The sequence below is a fragment of the Hippocampus bargibanti genome, linkage group LG04, assembly GCF_051943395.1.
Source record: "Hippocampus bargibanti isolate YZ-2025 linkage group LG04, ASM5194339v1, whole genome shotgun sequence".
Lineage (NCBI taxonomy): Eukaryota > Metazoa > Chordata > Actinopteri > Syngnathiformes > Syngnathidae > Hippocampus > Hippocampus bargibanti.
This window is the reverse complement of record NC_142737.1, coordinates 14,211,707-14,224,108: the sequence shown is the minus strand read 5'-3', so window position 1 is coordinate 14,224,108 and position 12,402 is coordinate 14,211,707. Positions and strand designations below refer to the sequence as shown.

General features: G+C 42.5%; 1 protein-coding gene across 1 annotated transcript in view; it reads right to left on the bottom strand.

Moving 5' to 3' along the window:
* Window positions 1-12,402, bottom strand: part of egflam (EGF like, fibronectin type III and laminin G domains) — a 28,885-nt gene that overhangs the window by 4,745 nt on the left and 11,738 nt on the right. The window contains exons 6-18 of the mRNA XM_088993823.1: window positions 11,255-11,421; window positions 8,899-9,011; window positions 8,568-8,812; window positions 8,306-8,493; window positions 7,331-7,431; window positions 7,129-7,229; window positions 5,180-5,324; window positions 4,799-4,988; window positions 4,578-4,703; window positions 2,929-3,172; window positions 757-868; window positions 539-655; window positions 121-301 (exon numbers count right to left, since the gene is read on the bottom strand). Coding sequence (XP_088849949.1) covers window positions 121-301; window positions 539-655; window positions 757-868; window positions 2,929-3,172; window positions 4,578-4,703; window positions 4,799-4,988; window positions 5,180-5,324; window positions 7,129-7,229; window positions 7,331-7,431; window positions 8,306-8,493; window positions 8,568-8,812; window positions 8,899-9,011; window positions 11,255-11,421 — 2,030 coding nt within the window. The remainder of the gene's footprint in view (window positions 1-120; window positions 302-538; window positions 656-756; window positions 869-2,928; window positions 3,173-4,577; window positions 4,704-4,798; window positions 4,989-5,179; window positions 5,325-7,128; window positions 7,230-7,330; window positions 7,432-8,305; window positions 8,494-8,567; window positions 8,813-8,898; window positions 9,012-11,254; window positions 11,422-12,402) is intronic.

Below are 12,402 nucleotides of genomic sequence, written 5' to 3'. Positions count from 1 at the left end.
ATTCACCATCACAAATTTCGATTAAATCATTCCACTTGAAAAAGGAACAAAATTAAAGCTAATCCAATTCCGCCTAGCCATATAATGACGAAACAAAAGGATAACGAGCATCCAACGGACCTTTCTGGCAGTGTCTTCCGTCGTACCCGAGGGGGCAGTCACACTCGTAGGCGTCCCACTTGGGTCGGCAGGTGCCGCCGTTCGCGCAAGGGCTTTGCACGCACGGGTGATCCGAGTTGGCCACATTAACGCCGCCCGCCGAGCCGTTTGTGATGGCGATGGTGTGATCGTTCAGGACCAACTAGGTGGGCAGAACATGTTTATTTATATTTTTTTCCTTTAGTTGGCGATTTTTTTTTATACATAAGAGTTCAGTAAGACATGTTTTTACCTGCTTCACCAAAAAAGTTCCAACAGATTGCTTTAAATTTATTTTGTGGCAGTGAACTTCTTTTTTAAATTTTAAGTCATGCAAAGCAACTTAACTAAGAATGAGAGTATGCATACTGTGTCTGGCGATAGCCCGGTGTAAATTCACCTTTTGAATCGTTCCCGTGAAAGGCTTCCTAACACCCGCCGTCCTCTTGGTTTTGTCATACTGCGCCACACCCCCAATGTAAAGTGATGAGCTGCAGTTGATTTGCGTGAAAGCTCCCTGCGCACACATTCAAAGCACACGATCATCGACTCAGGAATGCTTTGTAGGAATAAAAAAAATGAGTTTGTCTGCCCCCTTGTGGTCAATACTAGAAATACCTCAGCAAATCCTTCCACTGATTTCTGACTGTCCACTTGCAGGATTCCACTTTTGGCCGTGCGGGACACCCTCAGCTCGTGCCACGCGTCCATTTCGATCTGCTTCTCACTCCTGTAACATCATCATTCAACCATGGCAACGTCAGTGCATTTGTTTCAAAGCTGCATTCTTCACAGGGCACGTTTTCTACACTTTGGTTATGTCTTTTATGGCTCATGCTAACTGCAGTGCACTTTAGCAAATATGAAGAAAACTGTTTTTGAAAAGCTTTCCGCTTTAGTGATCAGTAAAGACGCTTCCCATTTATGAACATTCGAGTTACGACAAACAGTACATACGAACTTTTTTGCGGATACTTTATGTCGGAAAATGTTTGGACAGAGATGCTGTAAGTTAGATGTTGTATTGCGCGCCTTTTTTTCCCGGCCGAGCTCGCTTGCCTTGTATGCTTCACACGCGCACACACGCACATAGAAAACTTGGAGGTTTCAAGGGCGAGATGTTTACGCGACGGACACCAAGGCTGACGAATCAGTTGTTGCCAATGAGTTCAGGCCCCGATCCGCCAAGCTCACTTACGATTGGCTGCGTACTGTATTTGGGCGGGGAGAAAATCACTCTTACAGGTTGACGCTCTGAGAAGGAGGCGCCGAGCTCGTTTACGATTGGCTGTATAGAGTATGTGGACAGGAAGGAAATCCCTCTTTCCAGGAACACGCGATGTATAACAAAAAGTAATGGTGGCACGTAATTAATGAATGATGTGCCAGTAGCAGACCCAAGGATATGTGTCGTCATACTAGAGTAGGTGTGAATTTATTTTACGACTGTTAGAGAGTCTGTGTTTGATACATTCAACACAAAATATAGCACTGAAGCATCTTATGACCAAATTCACCTTACGAACGACCACTCGTTCGTAAGGTGGGGAGCGTCTGTATACATGAAAGAGTTGCAAACTAATTGTATGGAATGACAAATTTGATTTCACTATCTGATCAGAGGGTCATTAAATGAATGTCAGTGGGGATGACTGACGCTACTCTGATCAGGTCTTCTGCATAGACAGTGGTACCTCGGTTCTCGAACGCCTCACAGTTCGAACAAATCGAAGTTCGAACAAAATATTCAAGATATTCTTGCTTTGTAATTCGAACACCAATCGGTGTTCGAATGCCAATATGACGCGTGAGTGCGTACGCGAGGGTGGGGTGCTGAGCGGCGTACGGGTGTATCGCTCTCTCCGTGACCAACTGTTGTCGCTTGCGGATGTGCAGCGTTTTGCTCAAGCGTTTAATATAGGTGTACAAACAGTTTTAGCCCCTAATCATGCCTCCAAAGAAAGTAAGTGCTGCTAAGTGACAAAAGAAAAGTAGTGTGTACAGCTATTGCATTTAAGAAAGAAATAATCACAAAATATGAAGGAGTTGTGCGAGTGTCTGATCTGGCTAGGGAATACAGCATGGCGAAATCTACGATCAGTACGATATTAAAGAATAAGGAGGCTGTTAAATCTAGTGATGTGGCTGTGGGAGTGAGAGCAATTGTCATTGGATAGATATTTTAAGAGAAAAGAACATCCTGCAGCCGAGTCATCCGTAGCTGTCACGTTCCGAGCGAGAGTGACGGCAGCTGGCTCGTCGGAACGTAGTGGAATGTTTGGGATCCCAAAGCAGGCGGCAGAGACGTATACTACCCAAGCAGGATGTTTATTCACAAATAAAAGAAAACACAGCGAGTAAGAAGGCAGTGGGTGATCCGACCCGCTTACTACGCCTAAAAGCAAATGGCACACGAGGGTGCAAAATTACACAATCCCGGAAGATGACATACATTTACGGGACGCAGGGAAAATACCTCGGACCGGATACACTCGCCCATCAAAGAAAGAGTCCAGGTACGGTGGCGAGTTGAGTCAATCATCCGGCATTAGCGAGGTGATCGCGAACCGTATAAATGCCCCGTGTCCGTGATTAGAGAATTGACAGCAGGTGGAGAACTACTGGGAGAGGCAGCCATCCCCCCACCCCCCGCTGTCAACTCGCAAGTGACAGGAGCAAAGAGGTGGTTTCAGTGTTCGAACAAATCGCTTTTCGAACAGGGTCCTGGAACGAATTATGGTCGAGAACCGAGGTATCACTGTACAACCTTAGGAAAGGATGTAAGGGTACCTCAAAACAGCTCCTCCAGAGCCACAGTCAAATCTGAACTCCACATATCCGTCCAGCAGGTTAATGGCCAGGAAGTCGCCGCTACCGTTGTCGTCGCTGTACAGCAGCGTGCCATCAGGCGCAGAAGGCTGGAAGGTCATCTCGAATTCCATGAAGGACAAGTAGCTTTGGGTGGGCTGAGGCCACGGCACCACGGCGTAAGACCACATTGTCTCGTTGAACAGCGGTGAGGACAGAGAAAAGCCTGGTAGAAAAAAAAGCTTGGTGGGAACCGTTATTTTGAATAGATTTTTTTCAAATCCATTACAATTTAAAAAAACAACAATTTAGTAAACTAAGGAAGAAAACTTGAAATCAAACAAAATGATGTGTATGTAATAAAACATTCTATTTTCCATTCCATTAAAACTCCATTGCATTTTCATTTGGGGTAAATTAAAATTGAATCGAAACCATTTTAAACTAAAATTACTTGTAAATTATTGTTCATACAAATGCGGCCGAGCGGCCCAGAGGTTAGCGAAGTGACCTTACAGTTGCAGAGGTACCAGGTCGAATTCTAGCTCTGACTGCCCTGTGTGGAGATTGAATGTTCTCCCCGAGGCCTGCGTGGGTTTTTGTCAGGTATTTCGGTTTCCACCCACATTCCAAAAATTGGCATAGGCTCCAGCGGATAAGATGGATAAATGGATCGAAAAATGAATGGATGGGTGTTCATACAAGTGGCAGTTTCATACAGTACTGTATATAATGGCTTGTGAAAAGTCCCAGTGCAAGGCCTACTCTGGTGGCCTAAAATATCTGAATCACAGACTAATGTGAATTATATTTATATAATTCAAAATTTACTTTCAGCTTCCTTTCATTGCTTTTCCTTGGCTGTGCTGCTTCTAGATGTGTTTTTTTGCATATAAGCACTTAACCAATCACATTTCAGCAACCATATGTTACCAGTGTCAGAAATCTACCTGGACAGAGGTAGCACAAAGTACGTATTTGTAGCGAGCTGCATAAGCAAATATATTGTTGTGTTGATTTAATAGTGGTTTTATCAACCCACAATGGTTGAAGAAGGAGAAGAAATCAATTTAGTTGCTGATATACTGTTAAAGCCATTTTCAAGACCGAGTTTTCAAGAATAAATGGACATCATTAAGAAAGGTTGGGCAGCTCCGAAGCTAGCAAAAATAGCAAATAATATTCATCGTAAGAATTTGAACAATTTACTGACAGTGTTTCATAGGTTTCTTCAAGTCACAAGTTATTTCCTGGCTAACGACATCCTCTAGTGGACGTGGAGTAAATCACACCACACTCGCAGCTGTGGAGTGATTCAGACGTAGCACAACTGAAGGCCTCGGAGTGGCATGCACTGTTGAGTCTCTTGAACTTTTTGACACCCTTAGCAGAGTGGCACAGATCCATTTCCTAAACCATCTTCGGAATGTTGGAGGAAACCAGGGTACCCAGAGAAACCCCAAGCAGGAAGGGGTGAACAAGAAAACTCCACAAAGGAAGCTTGGACCCAAAATCTTCACCTATGCATTATGAGGCTGACATGCTCATCATTTGACCACCATGCCGCTGAGTAGGAGACGTTAAATTCACATTTTGTGTGAGAATGAATGGAAAAAGAAGAATGGTCTCACTGTCTTCGCACAGTGCTCCCCTGAAACCGAGTGGACAGAGGCAGATAAAGGTGTCGGCGCGGTTGGCAAAGCACACGCCGCCGTTATCGCAGCCCACCACGTCGCACACACTGTCGCTGCACTCGCCTGAAAACACATGCACATAAGCGGCAGTGTTGAAATATTGTCGGATGCCGCGCCGCTTACGTCCGCTTTGAATGTACACGATGCCGTCCGCCCACCTACGTCGGCGCCGCTCAGAGCTTTGCCCAGCGGCCACGGTCTGACATCGGTGGTTTTGCCGTTGAGGCTCAAGCTTTGGATACACCCCACAAAGCCTCTGGTGGCGCCTGTTGCCTTCGCCAGCCCGTAGGTGCTCGGAGCTCCGCCGACGTAGAGCGGCGAGCGGAACGTGATCTTGGTGTACTGGCCCTGGACGGCAAAACATACTTTGTTCTCACTTCCTTTCCACAGAGCATCATGTATATTCACGATATTTCGGTTTGTAACAGTTTATTGGTGTGAAATGACACACCCAGAGACTAATTGAGACTAAGCAGTCATTGCTACATGAGGTAAACCTGCAGCGTTTGAACATGATCAGACAGATTTGTTACTGTTACCGAGGATCGACCAGATATGGGCGTGTCATTGTCCAGTCGTAGCCAACCGCTCATTCCGTCCCTGAACACTGTGACCGTGTGCCACTGACCAATGACCACGCGGCTCTCGCTGACGATCTGTGCAGCACCCGTTCCGCAATTAAACCTGCAATTTAAAAACATTGTAGTTTTTGGTTCGGAAAAGAAAATGAAAAACGGTTCCAATTGTTACGTCTGTGTAATAATATTGTAATAATGGATAAAGCCACTAAAATGTCAATTAAATAAAAGGTGATGATAACAATCAAAAATAAATACATGAAAATAATAAAAAAAATCTATTATGCTAAAATATATCATATATACTATTTATATATATAAAATATATCATAATATAATATGTATTATTATATTATATATAAAAATAATATACAGTAAAGTCTCGTTATATCGATATTCAAGGGAGTCCGAAAAAATATCGATATAACCGGGACTATCGATATATCCGACCCTGTTTGCATGTAATTTTCTCCGTGCGTGCATAGAAATAGTATCGATATAACCGGGACTATCGATATATCCGATATCGATATAACGAGACTTTACTGTATTATAGATAGACAGACAGACAGAGACGGACGGCTAGCTAGACAGACAGACAGACAGACAGACAGACAGACAGACAGACAGACAGACAGACAGACAGACAGACAGATAGATAGATAGATAGATAGATAGATAGATAGATAGATAGATAGATAGATAGATAGATAGATAGATAGATAGATAGAGTATGATATTAATAATATATCATATGTAACACTATTATAGTTTTATTATAATGTTTTTGTTTTACTTCAAGATGGCGCCGCGAGAGTGGCTGCCTTTACAGCAGCTCTTGTATTTTGTTTTTCTACTTCTTCCTTTCCTTTTCATAACTTTGCTGCTGTGAAATGTAAATTTCTTCATTGTGGGACTAATAAAGGCTAAACTAATCTAATCTAAGAATAATAATATAGTAGTAGTAATAGTAATAATAACGTACAGTATCAACAAAAGTAATTATTAGTACATTGGTATGTTACAAAAAGGCCAAAAAGTTGTAATAAAAGACTTTTGGCACCTGAAGCCCTGCCTGGCAAAACATATTCATTTTTATCTGGACCGGCAATGGTATTGCTGCTCAAATGGGAAATCAAACATGTGTCATTTGCTTGAAAGGCATGAGCACATAGTAGCACCGCAGTAACGGTGCCCAAATGTCCGGCTAGATTTAGACTTGAAATTGCTGGAGGATATATTAAACCAGTAATGGCGAAGATTTTAATGGAGAAAACAAAGAATGACTTCTCTTGGTGTTTAACAACTGTGTAACTACAGTGTCATAACAATACAAGTACATCTCTAGCATACCCTCCCTGTAGCAGTAAAAGTAGTACAGGGATTTATCTGTGATGTGTGCAAATATGTGACTCGTCAGTTTCAGAAACTCAGACACTAGATGGCAGCAGCGACTTTCACAACATCGTTGAGAAAGTGAAGGTACAGGTGAATTGTGTTGTGTTTACACTTTCCATTTTCTCTACGGGTTTTTTTCAAACTTTCTTCCATGTGAAGATTATATTAAAATGAAGATATTGTTGGAAATGAGTATGATTCCAGGGGCAAAATTTTGCGCAGTATTGGATTACTTATACAAAACTAACCTCCATCTGATATTAAATATATTGTAGTGCGTGGCATGTTGAGAAGAGATTGACATGTAGATCAAATGGCATCTTTTTGGTGTACACTTACTGAGCTTGTCCGATACACCAAGCTGGGCAATACTATTCAGACATTTAAAACCTTCAGCATTTTGAAGACGTTTGTTTGGAATGCATTCAACTAAACTCTAACCAGGAGCCAGAATCGAAAACTTATCCCTATCAGCCCATCATCGCTATTATTGACCCCTGGGATCCCATCACCTGTAATGCAGTTTCCCTCCCAGCAGGGCCAAAGAGGTGAAGTCTCCGCGGCCATGTTCATTCTCGCCACAGTACAGCAACAAGCCATCCTCGGCATCCGCCTGTACCGCACGCAAACAAAATCAGTATTAGCCACAGTTACCATCATCATATTTGTCATGGGGATAAGCCAAAATGACTTCCATTAACCATTCAGCTCCACCTTGAACTCCACTGAGATCTGAAAGGTCTGGTAGGAATTCTTCAGAGGTTCAAAGGTCATGTGCGAGTAGCCATAGAACCTGGGAAACTTGACAGACACCTCTGAAAAGGAACAGCACAAGACAAAAGAAAAAAATAGATTGATCCTCGGCAGGAGATTACTCAATGCTATTTTGTTCAATAAGTTTTAGTGGGACAACATTACACTGTGCAGGTGTGTACTAAGTTGCCATATGCAGTGAGTGAAAGTTTTGTATAGATGAGTCAAAAGATTAGCTCAATATTCTGACACCACATCTATCTATCTATCTATCTATCTATCTATCTATCTATCTATCTATCTATCTATCTATCTATCTATCTATCTATCTATCTATCTATCTATCTATCCATCCATCCATCCATCCATCCATCCATCCATCCACCCACCCACCCATTCATACAGGAAACAGATTGTCTGTAATAAACTGCATTTTTTGCAGAGGATAAAGAAAATATGCTTGTCAGTGTTACAGCTACTGCATGAATTGCTACTGCTTGTGTTAAAAAATATCATCGTTCAAATGACTGCATACCGATGCTAATGTTAGAATTCATTCACCATGACAACTTTTATGACGTGTTAGCATTAAGCTAGCACATGTTCTTAAAACAATCTCAATGTGCACTATTAGCAATTTGTTTTGTGATTCATGTATAGCATGTATTTTACTTTTTTCATGGTTTTTGATGTCTGTCACTGCTCACCCGCAGAAAAACTTATCCTGTGACTGTAAAGTGTCCTTGAGAGTTTTGAAAGGGTCTTATAAATGAAATGTATTATTATTATTATTATTATTATTGTATATTTTTATTTTTGACGTTTTGATTGAAATTTTCCACTAAATTCAGTATATTTTTCCAAAAAGTGTATTCTTATATTTATTATTCATGACTTAGTTCACCTTGGGAAAGGAAAAGAAGAGGAGGAGTTCACCTTGGGAACAAATGTCACCGGCACGTCCAAGGTTGCAATGGCATCTCGATCCTCCTCTCTCCAAGTCTGGGAGGCAAAAGCTGTCGGGTGGGCACACGGTGTCGTCGCAGGTCAGTTGGTACACCCGAGGAACGTCGCCCTTCCATGGGGACACGGTGGCAGCGGCAGTGGGCGCAAACGTCGCGGTACTGGTGAGAATCAGCAAGATGGACTTTGGCGTTGGCATCATTGAAGTTGTTAAAGTCAACTTTTTAGGAGGTACCTGGCCGTGGTAGTGCCGGTTGTGGTCGTTTTTGTGGCCCTGCTATCAAAGCTAGTGGGGAAAATCAAATCGGAGAAGTCTGCAAAGATGGCAGTGCTGCTGGGGGAAGAGGCCGAAGGTAACGTCGTGGTGTTGGGCGGCACCATGGTGTTCATGCGGTAAACAATGTTCTGACTCGATGGACCAGAGCGAGAGCGAAGCTGTGACTTGACGCTGTCTTGGCCGATAGCAGGAAACGACTTCAGCTGAAAACCATTTGAAAGTGTTCCCCAAAAATAAATAAATCAACACCACAAATCTTTCTAATTTCATAAAATACATGGCGACTCACTTCCTCAATAAAGATATCATAGTCGGAGTCGTCCATGTCAAATCCGTCATCGTCCTTGAACTGCGTATCCGTGAAATAACGTCCGTAATCGCCGCTGCCCACGTCTGAGGCTGCTGTTGAGAGAACCAAAGTTGATCTGGTGCTAAATTATTCAGGCACAAAAGAATAATAATTATTATAATTATGCACCCATAATACACCAAAACACAACACTCATGCCACACAGATGAAGCCCCAAGTAATGAAGCATTGATTGACCAGTGGTGTATAATTGATGTAGCAGGGATCATTCATTCATTCATTCATCTAGTTATTAGTTAGTTCACTAATTCACTAGTTAACTAATTAGCTAGCCAGTTGTCTAGTTAGCTTGTTGGCTAGTTAGGTTGTTAGCTAGTTGGCTGGTTAGCTTGTTAGCTATTTGGCGAGTTAGTTATTTGGTTAATTAGTTGGTTATTTTGTTGGTTAGTTAGTTGGTTGGTTTGTATGTTAGTTAGTTAGTTAGTTAGTTAGTTAGTTGTAGTTATCTAGTTAGTTAGTTAGTTAGTTAGTTAGTTAGTTAGTTAGTTAGTTAGTTAGTTAGTTAGTTAGTTAGTTAGTTGGTTAGTTGGTTGGTTGGTTAGTCCATTATTTGTTTGTTTGTTTGTTTTGCTAACCTGTCAACGATATTGTCATAAGTATGTGATAGTTAGTTAGTTAGTTAGTTAATAGGTCAGTTGGTTGGTTGGTTGATTAGTTGGGTAGTTGGTTAGTTAGTGGGTTAGTTAGTTGGTTAGTTGGTTGGTCAGTCAGTTATTTGTTTGTTTGTTTGATTTGCTAACCTATCAACGATATTGTGATAAATATTGCATGAGAAGGTTCTTACCATGATGATATTGTGGCATTTGGATGGCTACATTCCTACGTTATCCCATACCGCATTCCTTGCATCGACTCAATTCTATTTCTCACCTTGAATGCAAGAACTCAGCATGAAAGACAACTTATTTCCCACAAACATCCTAAACTTGCGAATTGATTGTGAGTACAGCAGTGCCAATTAGGTGAAAAAAATAAACAGCATAATCGTCAGCATTGTGAGTATGCCAATGCAGATACTGTCGAAATAAAGAGTTTCTAATGTGCTTCAGTGAGAAGAAAATGTGTTTGCCTGATGGACACTCTCCATTATATGCGCTTCCTTATTCCTCCGAGTAATTTAAGAACCCTCCAATTCATATTTCCTTGTTCACTACAATCAAAATGAAAGAATAATGCTTACATTCAACAGCGTTCAAATGCGATCGTGAGAGAGTGCGTCACCCCCCACCCCCCAAGTATCGTGGATAATGTAACCGGCAGTGAAATGCTTTTGAATGTGTGACAAGTGTTTTAAATCAGCACAGACTGTTTTTTCAAAATGCTAATTGGCACAGCCAACGAACAGTAAATCCTGCATACTGAGTACTGGAACACATGAGGGGGGTCCCCAGGAAACTAATCTGCTGTTGTCTAACAACACCCCTCCACACACACACACACACACGCACACGCACACGCACACACACAAGCTATGTTGCTTCTTGAATGGACGACAAGGATGGGCCTGATGCACTGATAGTTTTCACAAGGCTCTCCTTCATAGTGTGTGCGTGTGTGTGCGTGTGTGTGTGCGTGTGTGTGTGTGTGTGTGTGTGTGTGTGTGTGTGTGTGTGTGTGTGTGTGTGTGTGTGTGCAAGCGTGCGTGTGCATGTGTGTGTGTGTGTGTGTGTGTGTGTGTGTGTGTGTGTGTGTGTGTGTGTGTGTGTGTGTGTGTGTGTGTGTGTGTGTGTGTGCAAGCGTGCGTGTGCAAGTGTGTGTGTGTGTGTGTGTGTGTGTGTGTGTGTGTGTGTGTGTGTGTGTGTGTGTGTGTGTGTGTGTGTGCGTGTGTGTGTGTGTGTGTGCGTGCATGCGTGCGTGCGTGAAGAGGGTCTGGCATGCCGTTCTTAATCCCATCTGATGAGACTTGAACGTAACCCGCTTTGGTCCCCTGCTGGGAGACCACGCTCGTCCACCGCACAGCTTCTGACCGTTTGTCTGCCCGCCTTTCCCCGAACTGTTTCTTTTTTTTTCGGGGGGAGAGCCTCCTTTTCAGGAACTTTTTCATTACTCACATTATTCTATTATAGTACCCAAATGAAGAAATTTTTGTCTGACAGTTGAAGAGGAGGTGCATGAAGCTCCCTGCCTCCATTTGATGCCTGGGGCTCACACCCCCGTCACCACCTTTTCATACCCCTTTTTGAAATGGTGGTCATGACAGTAGGACTGGGAAAGAAAAGTATATTTCCAGCCGGTAAATGGAGTAAGGGAGATGTGTTGTGAAGAGGAATCTTACCCAGGGTGCGCACCGGGTTGTTGACGTGGCTTGGCGGGCTTGCCCCGTGCACGTTGACGGCTCGGATGACAAACTGGTATTCGGTCTCGGGGATGAGGCCTTTCAGAACCATGGAATTGCTCTCGATGGGCTCCCGGATGTACGTCCACTCTGTGTCCATTTCTGGCCTGCATGGATAGGACAAGATGAACAAAATAGTCTTAGGAAAGTCAAACGAACAGGCTACCAAAAACTAAATGTCGAGCCCTGCCAATCCTTATTTTTATACGGAAAATGGATGGATAGATTAGAAAATGGATGGATACGGAAAATGGATGGTTAGATTAGATTAGATTAGATTAGATTAGATTAGATTAGATTAGATTACATTTGCCTTTGTTAGTGTCCTCCGTACTCAGTTGTCATGTCTTTTTTTATGATACTAGAGCACCGTGTTCTACCGGGGACAAATCCATTGTGTGTTTTACACACTTGGCCAATAAAGATGATTCTGATTCTGATACTGATTGTGAACCATTTAAACACACTTGATTCCTGGCAGTCAATATGATGGGGTTCAATCTAAAAATTCTGCATTTACTATAGTATATTGGGAAAGGGAGAAATATGAGCAGCCGTGAGACGTTATTCAGGATTACCTCTCACACTTACTACGAAACATCAGATTTTTTTTCCATTTAACCCTTTCATGCACCCCATAACCTGGTAACATGATAAACTTTGCACGTGGTAACCACTGTCGCTGAAAGGATTAAAAAGCATGTTTTCATGACTTGAAATGCATTTGATGGCTATGGGAGGAGTCACACTATATCATAATGACATTAAAAATGTATACACTGTCTCTTTAAATCAGAGATTTTGATCTGGCGCAGATGTGCTCTGAACATATTTGCGGTGATAAATGGGGGTTCAATCCTCCAGGCAAATGTTCTGAATTTTCCCATTTTACTCCTGTCTGCCTGTCACTTTCAAGTCTCTGTGTGGTGTTGATGGGCGATAATTTGACCTGATATTGTTTGTGAAGAAAGAACATGGATTCAGATCAGTTGTCTCACAGTCTTTCTTTGTCAAGTAAAGAGCAACAGCTGCCTTTATGCTTTTTATATCCGATGCCACATCTTGATGCGGTGGAGTCACAGCGGGGC